At 40.5% G+C, this 19,151-nt stretch overlaps 1 protein-coding gene across 3 annotated transcripts in view; it reads left to right on the top strand.

The window, feature by feature from the left end:
* Positions 1-17,579, top strand: part of cnot6l (CCR4-NOT transcription complex subunit 6 like) — a 66,705-nt gene extending 49,126 nt beyond the window's left edge. For all 3 annotated transcript variants that reach the window (XM_033023833.1, XM_033023849.1, XM_033023841.1), the window contains 4 exons: positions 5,308-5,456; positions 7,344-7,577; positions 8,000-8,202; positions 12,917-17,579. In XM_033023833.1, the coding sequence (XP_032879724.1) occupies positions 5,308-5,456; positions 7,344-7,577; positions 8,000-8,202; positions 12,917-13,126 (796 nt within the window). In that variant the 3' untranslated portion in view covers positions 13,127-17,579. The remainder of the gene's footprint in view (positions 1-5,307; positions 5,457-7,343; positions 7,578-7,999; positions 8,203-12,916) is intronic.
* The last annotated feature ends 1,572 nt before the right edge of the window (positions 17,580-19,151 follow it).

Genomic DNA, 19,151 nt, shown 5'->3' with positions numbered 1-19,151 from the left:
ATTGCAGTGATGGGGAGGAATAATGAGAACAAAGGGAATGTCCATGATAAGGTGCAGACCAAGAGAGACTAACTGACACAGTTTCATATAAGAAATGGTGGTGAATGCATGATCAGTACAGTGGTTAATTGCAGATATTCCATCTGGAGAAAGTGTGCGAACATGGATGAAATCAGGAAATGAGAGAAAGGGAGGAAAAAACAATACTGAAAGCGTGAAGTCCAAGCCACTGCAGACGTTGGAAATCTGAAAGAAAAAAGAATGTTGTGAATACTCAGCACTTAAGTCCAGATAATAGGTTATCACCTGCCACCTACCAGTTATGATGCACGCTAGAAAGGTTGGTTATTGGGTTAGTAAACTCATTGAACACTGAACGTTTTGATTTCCCAGCATCCAGGATCCGATTTGTACCTTTTCCAACACAAGTTTGAGGAATAGCATCTCATCGTGCAATTGAACACAGGATCTAATAATCCATCAAATTTTCAGGTGAACCATCTTTCTGCCTAGAATTAGAACTGGTGAGTTCTGATGAAAGATTAACTCCTGCTACAAATTCGGAAAATGCTACAAACATTTTCTCTGTTTGAGTTACGGCATTGGCAATTTTTTATTTAGTTTTGCTTTTCGTTCTCAATATATGTTGTCTACAACATGCTGATTATGTCCAACATTCTGATTTATTTCAGATTTCCAGCATTATGTCCAACGTTCAGTTTCTTATTACATTTTTTCCTTCATCCTTTTCTGTTTTAATTTATCTACTCCAGACAAGTTGGCTATAATCAATACGTCTACACTTAGTTTCAATCAGTCACTAGTGTCACACTTATGGGCCTGTCCCACTTAGGTGACTTTTTAGGCGACAGCAGGAGACTATGCAGTCGCCATATGTTCGCGGGTGGTTGCCGGGGAGTCGCCTTCATGGTCGTGAAGAGTTCCCGCATTCTGGGAACTAGCCATGGCCTCATTATGGTCGGCGAGAATTTTTCAACATATTGAAAAATTAGCGGCGACTAGAATGAAGCCACTACGGAGGGTAGCGAGAAGCTGCAGGTGGGTCGCAAGGAGGTCCTAGTGGGTTGCCAGGAGGTTGAAGGTTCTCGTAGGTTGTAGCTGGTGCTGACTGGTGAATTTCAATTGCTTATTGGGGGAAAAAACGTAAGCATTAGTTTTCAGAACCAAGGATAACCGACCAGGTATGTTAAATTTCTGCTGAACTTCACAACCGTGTATCTCTGGCTTTTTAAATGTTGTCTGGATTCTTAACAGTTGTCTCCACTCCTTCTCCGCTCCTTCTCCCCCCCTCCCTCTTTTGAGGGGCTTACCGTACACTGTGCTAGCCGTCTTAATTACCACGCCAACCTTCCTGTTCATTGCTGTGTGTGTCTGTATCACCTTGGCTTTGCACCGAGTGAATTTCAGACAGCGCTCCCCCCCGCTTGCCCTGGCCCTCGCCTTTGCAATGTGTGTGTGTGTTCCACTCTGACAGTCGCCGTTCCAGTTGCCGGTTTTTCAGGCGACTGCCGGCAACTTGACAGTCGCCGGCAGACGCCTGAAAAATCGCCTAAGTGGGACAGGCCCATTAGTTTCAATCCTATTACAGACATTTCCTTCATTTTATCCACTCCATGCCATCCTGGCCATACACTCATCTCCCCGCTACCTTCAGGTAGAAGGTACAGGAGCCTGAAGACTGCAACGTCCAGGTTCAGGAATAGCTGCTTCCCCACAGCCATCAGGCTGTTAAACTCAACTCAAACAAAACTCTGAACATTAATAGCCCATTATCTGTTTATTTGCACTTTATCTGTTTATTTATTCATGTGTGTATATATTTATATAATGGTATATGGACACACTGATCTGTTCTGTATGCATTCCGACCATATTCTGTTGTGTTGAAGAAAAGCAAGAATTTAATTGTCCTATCTGGGACACATGACAATAAACTCTCTTGGATCTCCCCCTACTCCTCTGCAACTTGAAATGTGTTAATTTCTTACCCTCTCAGTTGTAATGGAAATCCTTGTCACTCTTTCTGTCTCCAGAAATGTTACTAGATTTGCAGGTTGTTTACAGCATCTTCCGTTTTCATTGCAGGCTTTATTCTTTGTGTAGGAGAAAACACTTGAAATCCTTTTAATGGTGAATTTGAGTTTTAAAGCTTTCTTGTTATTTGTCTTACTTAAATCCTGTTGTGGTTGATTTCAAGTTAGAAATCCACTAACTAGTCACAACAGAGCGATCCATCGTTTTCTTGAGAAATTAATATTTTTCTTTCATGCAGCGTGTAGGTAACAGAAATTGATAAACACACATGATGAAATTTGCAACACACTGCTCCTTTCTTTGTAGCTTATCTTCAGTCAGCATGACTCGGGTTTAACGCCCCTCATGGAGTGGGAAGAGAGCATACTGCAGCAGTGAAGAAAGATCGAATGTGCTTGTCATACGAAGGATGAGCAATAAATGCGAGTTAATTAATAGCACCAATAATAATCACATTTTTTAAGTATCCAGTAATTGGACCTTAGTTAGACTGAATACAATAGAAGATGCATATTCTTGCCTGTCTGATATCATTGCCATGGCAAGAGGATGTGCAATGATAGATGCAATGAAGGAGGATACTGCATTAATTTCTAACATGACTGGACAAACAATATCTGTGGAGACAAAGGGTTGGTTCTAGTATCAGGTCCAGTATCACCTTTCAGGTCCTGCATCACCTAGCTCAATTTGCCTAACTTTTGTTTGTTTTACTTGTGCCTCTGTCTTTAAACTGCACCCTTCCCCCTCCACCACTTGGCTCCATCCTCGCATGGTTCCACCAATCAGCCTCTGAGTCACCTCTCCAGCACATTTCTTTAGTCATCTTTCTTCCCTCTATACTCCCTGATCTCCACAGATGCTGCTTGGCTGCTGAGTTTTGAGCAGGTTTTTTTATTTTTGTTTTATTCCAATATAGTAGTTATTACTATAACACGTGTTATATACAACGTGATTGCTGAACCAGGGAACATTATTTATGTTTCTCTAGGTCTAATTGGTTAAGTTTTGATTGTGAATAAGAAAACCACTTAAAGTTACTTTGGAAACTGACAAGCAGAAAATATTGGAGTCGGCGGGAATGGGGGATGAAGGGGGTTTGTCTGGGGGGGGGGGGGAATTGTTTCTTTGTAACTCCCAGCAGTAATCAGACTCTTTAGTTTTGGCGATACAGCATGGAAACAGGCTCTTCACCCTACTTAGTCCACGCCGACTATCAATCACCCGATCACACTGGTGCTATGTTATCCCACTTTTGCATAATTCCTTGCATACTAGGGGGAATTTAGAGACCATTTAACCTATAATCTCGCATGTCTTTGGGATGAGGGAGGAAACGAGCACTTGGAGGGAACGCGCGCAGTCACCGGAAGTATGTGCAAGTGTCGCACAGACAACACCCAAGGTCAGGATTGAACCAGAGTCTCTGGTGCCTTGACACAGCAACTCTGCCAGCTGCACCATCGTGCCACCATTGTCTCATGAGCAAAGTCTGAAAGTCCACAGCTGCCCCTTGAAATAAACAAGCAATTGTATCAATTCACAATTTCCTATGATACTCTAAAGCAATGTAACCTATAAGCTTTTAATGTTTTTAGCTTGCAGTAACAAACATAAATGTACGGGGGGGCTGCTTGGGGACTTAGTGAAATTCTCTAGCCCCTGATGCTCTTTTCCCCATTGACACAATTGTCTTTACATGACAATTTTCTTTAATTCAAGTTTTCTTATGAGCACAACTGTCGTGTGATAGCAGAACTTGCTGCATCTCAAAATCGTAGGTGTAATAAGTAAATTCCACCAGCTGAGGGAACTCTTGATTTTTATGTAATACTCAACAACAGATTGTTGCAAAATTGAGTGGAAACTTATGCGTCTTGGCTGTGGATTAAAAAAAAATCCCGTAAAATCTTTGAGGGTTAACCTTAAGATTATTTTAAAAGTCATTCATTGGCACTTGTCGACTTTGTGAATTTAGACTTTTTTTTTTCCCCTGCTAAATAAATTTGGGCATTATTTTAAGTAATTGAGTTATCTTTGTTTTGGTGTACACAGTAAAGTTAGAATAAGCTAATTATTAGAATTTAATTAAAAAACTTTAAACCTTAATGGAGCTTATCACTCCTTGCCACATCCATATTAGCAGAAGTTAGAATAACAGGTAATGTCGCCACTTTAATTGCAGTTAAAAGATAATTTTGAGATGAAATAATTGAAATGGAATAATTGAAATAATAGTGGCTTAGGGGGCGCCGTCCTGTACGGGTATGGCTGCCCAGCCTGCAGCTGTCCGTTTTCTCTCTTTTTTTTATTTTTAGTTAGTTAAGTATTTTGTTTTTCGGAGTTTTAGCCTTTTTATGTGGGGGGTGGGGGTGGGGGTGGGGGGGAAGGGGGAAACTACTTTTCAGGGTCCCTACCTGGTTGGAGAGGCAGCTTTTCTCCGGGCTGCACCGTCGACCCGTCCTCGCGGCCTACCAGCGGGCCTGGAGCGGCGTTTCCTGAGGGGACCGCCCAGAACCTCGGCTTCGGCGGCGGCGCAGCGCTGGAGCGCTATCGCGGAGCGGAGCAGGCGATGCCTTGCCCGGGTCACTGCGCTGGAACTGAGGCCGCTGATAAAAACATCGTGGAGCTGCGGGTCTGTGGAGCGGCCAGCCGCGGCGCTGACTTTAACATCGGGAGCCTGGGATCTCTCGGCGAGATCGCCAGTGGTGGAGCTCCATCCAGCGCGGCCTGTTGGCTTTGGAAGCCGCGGTCTCCAGTTAGGAAGCGGCCGTTCCAGATGTCCCATGCCGCTGAGAGGATTCTCCCGACGCCAGAGCACCATCACCCGGCGAGAACGGCCTGGAACATCAGGCCTCCGTAAAGGCGACTGCCGAGGCCTCAATAGGCCCGACTATGGGTGGACAAGGGGATGGGACTGGACTTTGTGCCTTCCCTCAAAATGGGAACCATTGTGGGGGGATGTTTTTTATGTTTATTGTTCAATTCTTTAATGTTGTGTCTTATCTTTATCTGTGTGCTGCATGGCAAGACAAATTTCACTACACCAATTGGTGTACGACAAATAAATGTCCTTTGTCCTTTGTACTTTCTGATATTTCAACTTTGATCAATTTATGACTATTTACTTGATCTTTTTTATTCAACTTGTCTGTCGTTTTAAAATGAATCCTCAAACTGTCACATGAATGCCTTGGTTAGGGTGTTAGAAAAAAATATGGCAAATCCTACCCCCTCTCTTCACTCCCTCAGATTTGCATTGGTGCAGAAGCACACAGTGGAATTCAACCAATTGGCAATGGCTAACTCAGATGGATCCGAAGCCATGCTAAATCGTGTCATGACAAAAGATAATATTGGAGTAGCAGTACTTTTGGAAGTCCACAAGGATCTGTTTGGAGGTATATGTTTTGTATTCTTAAAACAGCAAATAAAGTTAAATGGAAGTTAACCCAGGGTGACTTGTAGGATATGTTACTTACATTGTTATCGTTATCTGGCACTAGTGATAAAAAAATCATAATTTATAATATTTGGATGAAGAAAGGCAAATTATATTGGGAGGTTTTATTTTGTTTTTGTTCTTCTGTAATATTTAACAATGAGATGTACAGTTATGGATTCCTCAAAATGCTTCAAACTTTAACAAGGCCATTCATTGTTTCTTCTCCATGAAGCAGGGAAGTAAGTTTGAAAACCCCCCCAAAAAAACACGTTTCATGAGATTGTGTGTTTTTTATTGGAGTCCAGTACTGAACCTGTCTGAGGGATATTTTTCTATGTACAAAGATTACTCTTGGCTCTTCAAAATTTGAACACATCTGTAGTCTTGCCCATCCAGACCAATTGGAGCTATTTTCCACCAGGCACTTTCCCCAAGGATAGCATAGTAACCCAGTATAATGTGCCGCTCAACACCTCACTGCTGATTAGACAGGTAACTCCCTTTAAGAAATTCTAGCCTAAACATCATCCTTGTATTACTTTCAAATACACATGTAATAAATTAATAAAAATAAAGAAGGACCTATCCCAAAACATCACCTATCCTTGTCCTCCAGAGCTGATGCCTGCTCCGTTGAGTTACTCCAGTACTTTGTGCTTGTTTTTTGCTTATAACAAATGTCTGCCTTGGTCCCAAAGGTTATATGCATATCTACTTGCATAAAGTCCATCTGGTGTAGTACTGGATGTGCTACTTTTTCCAAATGTGGCAGTAAATCAATATCCCATTCATCCCTGGGTGCCTGGGTTTCAGCAACTAAGTTACAGAGAAATGTTGAACAAGTTAGGTCTTTATTCTTTGGAGCGCAGAAGGTTAAGGGGGGACGATAGAGGTCTTTAAAATGATGAGAGGGATAGACAGAGTTGACGTGGATAAGCTTTTCCCACTGAGAGTAGGGAAGATTCAAACAAGATGACATGACTTGAGAATTAAGGGACAGAAGTTTAGGGGTAACATGAGGGGGAACTTCTTTACTCAGAGAGTGGTAGCTGTGTGGAATGAGCTTCCAGTGAAGGTGGTGGAGGCAGGTTCGATTTTATCATTTAAAAATAAATTGGATAGTTATATGGACGGGAAAGGAATGGAGGGTTATGGTCTGAGTGCAGTTAGATGGGACTAGGGGAGAATACGTGTTCGGCACGGACTAGAAGGGCCGAGATGGCCTGTTTCCGTGCTGTAATTGTTATATGGTTATATGATGTTGAATATTGTACACCATTGTCAAAGTAGAGCAGAAATATTCTACTTTCAATCAAGGTTTTGTTTTTAGCCAACGTTTAAGAGAGTTGTCTCATTGCTGTGTATGGAATCTTACTGTGTGCAATTTTTTAGCAACACTTCCTGCAGTACAACTGATGAACAGACATAAGAATCAAATTACTCCAGCACCAGTGGCGGACTGGCCAGGGTGTCAGCTTGCCCGATGGCAAGTGGGCCCCTGATGAAGTGGGCCCCCTATATCAAGTGGGCCCCTGATGAAGTGTGCCCCCTTTGTCTCCTGGCAACCAATATTTTTAGACCCAGTCCCCCACTGTCCAGCACTGTATCCATCAGAATGACCTCTGGCTATAAAGCGTTTGGGATGTCCTGAGATTGAGAAAGACACTATGTAAATCTAAGGTACACAAAAATGCTGGAGAAACTCAGCGGGTGCAGCAGCATCAATGGAGCGAAGGAAATAGGCAACGTTTCGGGCCGAAACCCTTCTTCAGACACTATGTAAATCTAACTTTGTTCTTTTTGTTCAATTGCTGCATACATTTAAAGGCGTCATCCCTTTCAGGTGCAAAGGCACTTCATGGAGCAGACACGCAGCTAATCCTGGTGGCTAACGCACATATGCACTGGGACCCTGAATACTCTGATGTGAAGCTCATCCAAACCATGATGATTATTTCTGAACTCAAAACTATCCTTGAGAAGTCGGCCATATCTCTTAGGCCAAGTTGTCCTTCTGCAGACCCTAACTGCATACCATTGGTGCTGTGTGCAGATCTCAATTCACTGCCAGATTCGGGTAAGATTATTAAGAGCAGTACCTAAACTACTTTGTGAATTATCTTGTGAATTTTAAAACTTAAATGTCTGCACATTTGACCATGATTTGCTGTAAAGTCTAGAATTATAAATATAAAATATCTCCAGCATTATGCAGAAAGAAATGTCCAGTTTTAAGTACTTCGCTTCTAATCTGTGTCCATGTGTTTCAAAAAAAGTCTTATCAATTTGGTTAAACTTCCTTGTATTCAATAGATTATATTGTAAAATGCTTTGTGTAGCCCATTGTGTAGTTCAAATTGGTGTATAAGGCAAAGCAAAATGGAGGGACCATTATAGTAGGAAGCTGTAAACCAAAGTTACCAGTCTATGAGCAGCGCTTTTATGGTAACTAACATGCAATGGCATAAATGCATCACATTAACTCCACTTGATGTGTAGGTGTTGTGGAATATTTGAGCACTGGAGGTGTTGCACAGAATCACAAAGATTTCAAGGAGTTGAGGTACAATGAATGTTTGACCAACTTCAACTGTAATGGAAAGAACGGAACTTCAGATGGCAGAATTACTCATGATTTCCAACTCCAGAGCGCCTATGAAAACAACTTGATGCCTTACACAAATTACACTTTTGACTTTAAGGTAAGTAATAGACTGCACTGTGGTTTCATTTCATTTGAACTTGTTTTGCTGATTTTTTTTTGCAGTTCGTTATTGGCTACAGAGTTTACTTACTCCCACTTATGAAATTGTTTCTGATTAATATGGTGGTAATGTGTAGAATAAAAATTTGCATGATCCAATTAAGATTGTGTGCTTACTTTTGAAGAAAATCATACTCAAATTAGTACTTATGAACACTCAACTGGCTTGTTGACTGAATATTTCAAAAATGTATTTTCCTGCATTATTAACTTTAAAACCAAGACCAGTGTTTTTGTGTTTTGGTGGGGGTGGGGGGTGGACGGGCAGAGGGAAGTTGAAATCTTGAGCTTGCTGATGTTGGACTCCACATGGAGTCTTGCAGCAGAATGCTAGCTTCCACAGTTTGCACTCATTCTATTGGAAATTGGAATGTTCAGCAACTCCATTTGGTTCAATTGACAGGAATCACTCTGAGAGGCAAGTGTCAGATCATTTAGATTTTTAAATGCATCTTAATGGTGTTTAAATTATGTAACTGTTAATAAACTTGTGTTTCCTTGGGTTTAAATTAAAAACTATTCATTTTAGTTCTAATTTTTAGTTGCATAATCAAATTGTTAGACAGCATTGACAAAAACTGAAATGAAATATTTGGGAAGAGTTTGTAAATATTGATAAATTGGAATAGAATATGTTTGAGTTTAGGTTTATGATTGTCACATGAGTTGAGGTACAGTGAAAAGCTTGGTTACGCATGCTATCAGATAATACAATCAAGTAAAATTGGTGGAGCAAAGGGGAAGATAGGGTGCAGAATATAGTTCTCAGCAATAGTTCGCAATGTGGTAGAGGTGAATCGGATAGTACCCTATGGATTGACCGTTCAGAAGCCTGATACAATACAATACAATTTATTTGTTGTCATTTGAACCTCATTGATCACAATCACAATCTGTTTTATTCGTTACTTGCACATAAAGTGCAAGTGAAATGAATTTGCCAGCAGCGGTACAATGAAAAAGAACACACAAACACAATAAACATTTACATAAACATCCACCACAGCATTCATCACTGTGGTGGAAGGCACAAAATTTGGCCAGTCCTCCTCCATTTTCCCCCGTGGTCGGGACCTCAACCCGCTACTGCGGGCGTCCAGACAAGGTAAAGTCCAGGTTAGTCCTGAATCGGTGCCTCCAAACCGGAGACCGCGGCTTTAGGTTGGTGTAGGCCGGCGGTCGAAGATCTAAAGTCCCTGCCGCGCCGCAGCTGGAAGCACCGCGGACTGCAGGGCCGGCGGTCGGAGCTCCCCTCCAGGGATCCCCGGCGAGGGACCCCGCTCCAGATGGTAAGTCCACGCTGCGCCCGCAGTAGAAGTTGGCTGCGGGCCGGCGGTCGGAGCTCTTCTCCAGGGTCCCCAATGAGGGATCCCAGGCCCAGGACGCCGCACCGGCTGCAGCTCAGCAGACCCCGGCTTCAGGCTGTCGTGGGCCAGCGAACGGAGCGCTCTCCTCGGGCGAGGGCTTGCCCGCACGGCGACGAGAGTCCACGCTGCGCCCGCAGCTGAAGCCCTGGGCACGTCTCCGGGAAAGGCCGCACCGATCCTCGATGTAAGGCCACGGGGGAGGCGACATGGAAAAAGTCGCCTCTCCGTGGAGGAGGCGACCGAAGCGGTTTCCCACACCACCCCCCACACAAGACACACAGAGGAACATTAAAAACATACATTAAAACACACTAAAAAAACTAAAAAAGTAGAAAGAAACAATCACACGCTGCTGGCAGGGCTACCGCTTGCAGCACCCCCACCGATAACAGAGGGGAAAGGACTGTTCCGGAGTCTGGTGGTGCACGCTTTCAAGCTTCTATAACTTCTGCCCGACGGGATTGGGGAGAAGCAAGAATGACCGAAGTGGGACAGCTCTTTGATTATGTTGCATCTTTTCCAAGGTATAGTGAAGTGTCGATGGAGTTAATGCTGGGGATGAGCTGGGCAACATACACAACTCTGCAATTTCTTGTGAACTTGGGCAGAACTTTTTTGCAAACTAAGCGCTGATGCAACCCGACAATATGCTTTCTTTGGTGCATCTTAGAAATTTGTATGAGTCATTGGAGACGCACAGAATTTTCTCAGTCTCTCAAGTTTATATAAATGATTGATAATAAAGGGCACTGCATAGAGATTGAGATGTGAGCGTGCTTCAGTGGTAGGTGGAGCTTTGGTTGAGCATCTTCTTTGAAAGGTAACACTTCCAACAGCTCTCGCCTTCAGCCTAGATTATATTGATTGATTTAAAGATACAGCATGGATCAGGCCGTTTGGCCGACCGAGTCCATGCTTACTGATGATCGGTTCACACTGGTTCAATATGATCTATCTATCTATATACCTATAAAAGTCTCATCTTGTCTGTTGTATGTATGTTTTATATTTTCCTCAAAATGCTATGCGCTAGCGCTTAAATGTTTACATATTCTGACACATTTTTGCCCTCCACGCCATAATCAGGATCACTTAATATTTTATGCTATATTTCACGTTATTGGTGATTAAAGCTTTAAAAAAGCCACATGATTTGTAGTTAAATTCCTTCCTGCCAGCTTCCAACACACTTTGATACAAAGTTGCAAGACAGGAACACTGAACTTTGCACCTCAGTGGGATATCACAGCAAGTGCTTCAACAGGAGGGGGAGGGTGAATTAGTATTGCAATTGGAATTGCTGCGGCAGGCAGAGCAAGTGCAATTATAATTTTTTTTTGTCCACTGCTGATGGAGGCAGGGGAGTGTTGGAATCTTGCATTCGGGAACGGGTTGAGTTGGGGGACCACGCCTCCCGTGGGGGCTATGGGTTAATGGTGCAATATTGCGTTGGGGAACGGCTTGCGTTGGGAGACCAGGCCTCCTGTGTGACTGACCCAGCGGGTCCCACTTGGTCTGGTATACCTATAAAAGTTTCATCTTGTATGTGTGCATGCGTGCGTGTGTGTGCGCGCATGTATGTTTCGTTTCTTCCTCAAAACGCTATTGGCTAGCGCTTAAATCTTTACATATTCTGACACATTTTTGCCCTCCATGCCGTAATCAGGTTCACAAGATTTGATACTTTATTTCACATATTGATGATTAAAGTTTAAAAAAGGCCAATTTTAACATGATTTTTATTGTTACAATCCTTCCTGCCAGCTTCTAACACACTTCGATACAAAGTTGCAAGACAGGAACACTGAACTTTTCACCTCAATGGGATATCACAGCAAGTGCTTCAACAGGAGGGGGAGGGCGAATTGGTATTGCAATTGGAACTGCTGTGGCAGGCAGGGCAAGTGCAATTGGAATTTTTAATTAAGTCCACTGCTGAGGGAGGCAGCGGAGTGCTGGAATCTTATGTTTGGGAACAGATTGAGTTGGGCGACCACGCCTCCCGTGGGGGCTATGGGTTATTGGCGCAATATTGCGTTGGGGAACGGGTTGCGTTGGGGGACCAGACCTCCCGTGTGACAGGGACCCAACGGGTCCCACTTGGTCTGGTATATACATTAAAGTTTTGTAAATTGAAGTTGAAACATGCCAGTGCTACCAAGTTGGTACCAGTGCTACCAAAATAAGTCTGCTTCTTGTAAAATAACTTGTTTGGTTTTGCTCTAACTTTCATTATAATTCAGTACTGTTAAATGCTGTGAAATTCTGTGAGGATTTTCCAATCTTATGATTGTTGTTATGGAATGTGGATTAACAGTCAAGTGCTGCCGTCTCATGATTTGTAATCAATTTCCTCTCATCTTTCCAAAAAAAAATGTTGCAATTGAGAGATATATAAGAAGGAATTGCAGATGCTGGTTTAAACTGAAGATAGAAACAAAATACCCTTCTTCCTCTGGAGAGAAGGAATGGGTAGAGAAGGAAGAAGGGTCTCGACCTGAAACGTCACCCATTTCTTCTCTCCGGAGATGCTGCCTGTCCCGCTGAGTTACTCCAGCATTTTGTGTCTATCCTTTGTAATAGAGAGAGACAGGTGTAGAAAGATGTGTTTCGCCATCTGGTTAGCCATAATCAACTAACAAAATGTATAGGAACTGCAGATGCTGGTTTACACCAAAGATAGATGCAAAATGCTGGAGTAACTCAGCGGGTCAAGCAGCATCTGAAGAAAAGGAATAGGTGACGCTTTGGATTGAAACCTTTCTTCAGACTGAGTCACGGGAGAAGGTAACTCGAGGTATGAAAAGGTTCAGAACAAATCAGCCGGCAATGAAGACCAAGGAAAAGTGGAGACCACAATGGTCATTGTTGGCTGTTGAAGAGGTGTTAACAATGGGATATATGGATGCGACCATTGGAACTTGCAAGACGACTAGGAAGGGGCAGGGGCGGAGAGAGAGAGAATGCGGGGGTTACTTGAAATTAGAGAAATCAACATTCATTCCGTTGGGTTGTAAGGGGAAGCTTATGGAACATTGTGGGCTCATAGAAAATAGGTGCAGGAGTAGGCCATTCGGCCCTTCGAGCCAGCACCATCATTCAATATGATCATGGCTGATCATCCAAAATCAGTACCCCATTCATGCTTTTTACCCAGGAACCCCAGGGTTCCTTTTGAACCCTGTAATTTTTGTTCTGTGAACAGTTTAATATTTTTTCACGGACATGGATAGTAGTTGATGGATGTTCACAAGATTCAGATTTTCTTTGTGTTTTCTCTCCTAGGGTGTTATTGACTACATTTTCTATTCCAAGACGCTAATGAAAGTGCTGGGTGTTCTTGGTCCTTTGGATCCTCAGTGGCTTGCAGATAACTCCATCACTGGATGTCCGCACCCTCATATTCCTTCCGACCACTTCTCACTGTTAATGCAGCTTGAACTTCAGCTTTCCTTGCCACCTTTGAATGGTGTGCACTTACCCAGCAGGAGGTAGTGGAGCCCTGACCTGGAGGCACTGCCTGCTTTTATGGACATGTACAATTGTAAAATCAAAGTATGACGGAGTGAAGTATGGCCTGTAAAAAAAACAAATCTTGTTTTTTTTTTTTTTTAATGTGTGTTCGATAGGTTTCTAGTGTTACAGTTTCATAGTTTATTTCACTGTATTGTCATTAAGTCTGGAGCAAACAAACTTTAAAAGCTGTTTTACCCAGTTCTTTAGGGACACTGGAATTAACATTCTTCATAACTCTGAAAGTGATCAATCTCACAACGTTATGTGTTGTATTCATGTTTTCCTGTTGGATTATATATCCAAACTGGCATTGAAACAGCAGCATTACATGCTTTGCTAAACAGTGCTTTTGATTCTTCGTCCAAAGACCAACAGGCAAAATACCTTGACATTTTTTGTTCTGAGCTTTGTCCCTGCCCTAGTTGCCTTGGATCTATTTATATATTTGTTACCAAAATTGTCTTGACTCATTTCACAAATTTGAATGAAACTTTAATGCTTTTCCATTTGTCATCCTCCATTTCCTATCCCATGTCAATCACTTGATCTCATTTTTTACTTTAATTCCTTGATGCGTTTACTTCTTCAATATGTTTTTGCTTTTGTTGACCAGTATTCCCTCTTTATTCTGGTCTTTTACCTGCTGAGTAGATTCTCTTTTTAGATCTTGAATGAGGAGCTAATTGAAGCCATTGTGAATTCTGTCCAGCTGTGATTTGATTTAATGCTATTCTATATATGTTTTTCTTTTGCATGATATGTGATTTATACTTTTTTTCACTAAAGGTACCAATTATTTATTGCTTTGAGGAAAGAGAAGCAAGGTTCAGATTTTTCACAATGATTACTAATAATGTATTGAAGGAAATAAGAAGTCTTTTGCGGAATCAAAAAAGCACCCAATATTTTAGAAGAAAAAAATGCTACAAGTCATTTTTCATCCCATTCAAATTGTCAATCGGCTCCTAAGTGGGCAAATTGGTCATGGGTGTCACCCAATGCTATGCATTATAAGCCAGCATGGGTTACAGTTCAGTTTATCCTGGCGTAGTGAAATAAACCATAGAGCAAGCAGTAATTGATGTGCATCAGAAATAATTTGGTCACAACATCAAGTGAAGCACCTTAAAATTATTATACAACAAATTTGTACCATCTAATGGTCGTTAATTTTTAAGTTGTTTATTCCAACAACGTATTGCACTTTATAAATAAATGGGTTTTGGTTGTGCAATAAATATGACCTGTGTCTCGTGTCCCCCACAGCCAGTTTTAGAAAAGAAACGACTACATTTCAAGAACCAATGGGCAGGGTTATTTGAATCAACAGAACAACATAACTTCTGATGTGAAAAATCAGTTATTAGTTTAATATATAATGCTAGTATTACATTGAATAAAGTTTACAAGTGGTCAAAGCCTATTTATAGTATTACCAATAACCTCCTCTGATATCTTTGACTGGATCTTTGACTTCAAGATTATCTGAATTCTGAAGTTTTAAGTCAGCACTTTAATTCTATGACCTACATTTTTGAAATATGTAAGCTTTTTAGGATCAAGATTGTGTAGTAAAATAAAATTGATCAGTGAGAGACCAGGAGGACTAAGTAAGTCCTAAAATAGTTTTTTTTTGTTGAGAGAATTTGAACATTTTAGTCCCTTTTATATATCCCATGCCTTGTGTATAAAATCAAGGTTGTCTTGCTTCTTGAAACATGATAACTGTGTTTCATTCTTGCATTATTTTATTACCTACAAGCAATATTATCGTCCTGTACTTCACTCCCAATATTTTGTCAGATCTATATGTATAAAATGGAATTTAAAATTCATCTGTAATGATTGTATATGAACTTCAGAGGAGCCCTTTTACTGAATATTTGTTTTCTTTTTTTATAATTGAAGAGGAAAACTGTTTTTTGGGAAAGCTTAAATGTTAATAGCTTTAAACTTTGCTTTCCATATAAATGAATTGAGACACTCTGTTGCAAGAGGGTGTTTCTCAGGTTTTCTTTGCTTCTGTCTGTATTTTTCCAAAATTCTGATAACTGTGTACTTTAAAAGAAAAATATACATATAAAAAATTGATGGAAAAAACATTTAAAGAAAAAACTAAAATGTAAATGCGAGCAAATTTGGCAAATGTGTTTATCAAAGTTCAGGCAAAAAATATATAGAAAGCACAGTCAGATTCATGTATGTTTCAGTCCTGTTTATGTCAATTGTTTCATTACAATGTGCCTCATTCGATTTGCTCAAGCAGCATCACTGCCCAAGCAAGCAGAGAAAACCTGACAGGCCTTCTCCAGGCAACTTTTAAAATTCTGTACAATAAATCTATTAAGATTTGTGAGATTTTATGTAAAAAAAACATGGAGAAAAACCAACTTAAAAAAACAATTTTGTACAAGCTCTGTAATGTGTTTATCTTTGGTGTAAAGAATGTGAGACATTGGAAACTGTACCATAAGTCAGGTATGGCACAATGAGTTCTGAGACCAGCTGCTTTTTTTCCATCCCATTCCTAACATGGCTTGTATTTTGTTTTTACCTTCATGTAAGGTAGGAGACCTATTCTCAGCGACAAAGCTGCATACGCATAGGCTTCATTACTTTTTGGGTATTGTGTATTTTGATGTGGAAAAGCTTCCCCTTCCTTGCTGAGTAATAATTTATCTTATCAAAAGTACTTACTAATTTCAATGGATTGAAAAGCTACTGAATTCCAGTCTTTCAAGGTTTCATATCACTCAGCATTTTTGTTAACGTCATTTAAAACAAAGTACGGGTTTCATGACTTAATTCAGTTCTAAAAGGCAGATTTTTATAGAGGTACTTGTATATTTCTAGGAATTGTTCAGAGCCTGATTGTATACTGCAGAGAGCCAAAAATGTGTTCAATTAAAACTACCAAAAGTCAACCACTTCATCAGATTTTAATTCACTGTGTGATTTTAATGGTAAATTAAAGGACTCCAATTGATCAAATTAAAATTGTATTTTCCACATCAGTTCATGGGGGCTTTTTCTAAGTACCTCTTTTTAAATTAGATCAGACTCCAAGAACTGAAAAAGATTATTGCACTTTTGTTAATTTAATTGACTTCAAGTTGATTTATATTCACATACCTTTCTTGATAAATTGTAAATGACTCTTTAAAAACTTGGTGGTTTTGCCAATCAGTTAGTTCATATCTCACCCTACCCACCACTATGTCATGTGACGACTGAAAATGGCTGAATAAATGGGTTCCGATTTTTGCATGTTGTACATCAGCTGTTTAGCCGCTACTGCAAGATTTATGTTGAAATACAAGCCTATCTTCGAAGGCAAAGTGATTCTTGAATTGATGTACTGTGCTGTAAACAACGAATGGATGCCCATGGAGACTCTTTGAATTTGTTTAATCAGTTGGACTCTGGAAAGTATAGGTTCAAGACCTCCGATACACAATTTTAGAAGATTTAACTTGTAATTGGTAAGTGTAGTTACAATTTTTAAAAAAGGTCTTGGAATATATTTCACAGAGTGGCCAGTGGGACTTTAGAGTTAAATTGCTGCATAATTTGGATATTGTGCATGCTTTGAAATGATCAATTGTTAATTGTTAAAAATGAGTGATATGACTCTTTGAGACCCGTGGTGCTTCTGTTTGCAAAACTTGCTTATATTGTATTAAAAGATTATAGTTTGTAAATGTGGTAGCAGTAATTTAGTTTTTTAAACACTGATCAAAAATGTTCAGCATTTGGCCATCTTTATTTTTTTTACATTTTTTCAAACAAATATTATTGCAATTAAAGATTATCATGGTGGTTAATAGGATACGAAAGTTGTTTGTTCTGCGTCATCAGAGTCTGCATTAAAATGTTGGATAGTATTTATTCTCCAGAACTATGAGCAGTCAGATATTGTTCCCCCCCCCCCATCCACAAAAATGTTTGTGTTCCTTTCCAAAGTCAATGGATTAAAATGCAATAGTTGAGGTTGAGTAAATTGGCTCTTACTGATCTATTGGATTGCAATTTACATGGATTGTGTATGTAATAGGAAGTTCCTGAATTTTCTCCAGCTGAATTTCTTTAAACTTTTAAAAATGTGATACGTATGAAAGTGAAAACTTTGAATTTGCAAAGACTCTTAAATATGGTGCATTATCTGATCTGCTCTTGACTGCAGTTCGTTCACTGTAATTTAGAATATACGAACCAAGCCAGTAACTGTTCACACAATCTGTCTTTAAACTTTTGGCAGCTCAGATGGTAGTGTTTCACTTGTACTACGAGAAGAAAGTTTTTTGAAAGGTAATTTTTCCATATGGAGGTCAGGTATTGCTCTCAATGTATGGGGCTAAATTATGTCTGCTTGTTCCCTTGCACCTGTGTATTCTTTTCCTTTAACTGTAGGCAATAAACAACCATTAAAAAATGTTTCTTGTGTGTTTAATGAAACTTGAATGATAAAATGCACAGCTTTGGGACCGCAGCTGTTTACAATATACATCAATGATTTAGATGAAGGGATTCAAAGTAACATTAGCAGATTTGCAGATGACACACACCTGGGTGGCAGTGTGAACTTTGAGGAGGATGCTCTGAGAATGCAGGGTGACTTGGACAGGTTGGGTGATTGGGCAGATGCAGTTTAATGTGGATAAATGTGAGGTTATCCACTTTGGCAGCAAAAACAGGAAAGCAGATTATCTAAATGGTGTCAAGTTGAGCAAAAGGGGAAGTACAACGGGATCTGGGGGTCCTTGTTCATCAGTCAATGAAAGTAAGCACGCAGGTACAGCAGGCAGTGAAGAAAGCGAATGGCATGTTGGCCTTCATAACAAGAGGAGTTGAGTATAGGAGCAAAGAGGTCCTTCTGCAGTTGTACAGGGCCCTAGTGAGACTACACCTGGAGTATTGTGTGCAGTTTTGGTCCCCTAATTTGAGGAAGGACATTCTTGCTATTGAGGAAGTGCAGCGTAGGTTTACAAGGTTAATTCCTGGGATGAAGGGACTGTCATATGCTGAGAGAATGGAGCGGCTGGGCTTGTATACTCTGGAGTTTAGAAGGATGAGAGGGTATCTTATTGAAACATATAAGATTATTAAGGGTTTGGACACGCTAGAGTCAGGAAACATGTTCCTGATGTTGGAGTCCAGAACCAGGGGCCACAGTTTAAGAATAAGGGGTAGGCCATTTAGAACGGAGATGAGGAAACACTTTTTCACACAGGGAGTTGTGAGTGTGTAATTCTCTGCCTCAGAGGACGGTGGAGGCCGGTTCTCTGGATACTTTCAAGAGGGAGCTAGAGAGGGCTCTTAAAGACAGGGAATATGGGGAGAAGGCAGGAACGGGGTATTGATTGGGGATGATCAGCCATGATCACATTGAATGGTGGTGCTGGCTCGAGGGGCTGAATGGCCTACTCCTGCACCTATTGTCTATGACCAACCACATTAACACCACCAGTAAGTTGGTTTTATTTCTAAATTAATACTAATTGCCCCATAAGGCAATGTAAATTGGATACACTGTTGTGAATGTTTAGTTATTCAATCTTATGTTTTCTGCAGTTTCTTTATTGTCTTGTAGCAGCAAAACATCCTGCAGAATTAAACAATTTATTTATTTAATAAACCAGATTGATAGAGAAGTTTATAGACTAAAATTACACCGCATTTTGTGTCTATCTTTGGTATAAACAAGCATCTGCAGTTCGTTCCTACACATTTAATAGAAAAGTTGTTATGGATTGGTAATAATGTGAGCATTACTTTCTTTTGACCCATTATGTTTTAAATATTTTTCCTTGAGCGGCAGATTTTAATATGACATGTGGAAACGTTCATAACGTTTGATGTAATGATTCCTATTTATTCAAAATTAATTAAAAGCCTTTCCTGACGATTTAGGACTACTATAGATAATGGCCATTCTAAATGTCTCAATGGTCAGGGGGGCTCTCTTGGAAGATTAAAACTGAGATTCAAATAAATCTGCTATGTC

The sequence above is a fragment of the Amblyraja radiata genome, chromosome 1, assembly GCF_010909765.2.
Source record: "Amblyraja radiata isolate CabotCenter1 chromosome 1, sAmbRad1.1.pri, whole genome shotgun sequence".
Taxonomy (NCBI): Eukaryota; Metazoa; Chordata; class Chondrichthyes; order Rajiformes; family Rajidae; genus Amblyraja; species Amblyraja radiata.
The sequence above is the reverse complement of the archived record's forward strand: the minus strand, read 5'-3'. Positions and strand labels throughout refer to the sequence as shown.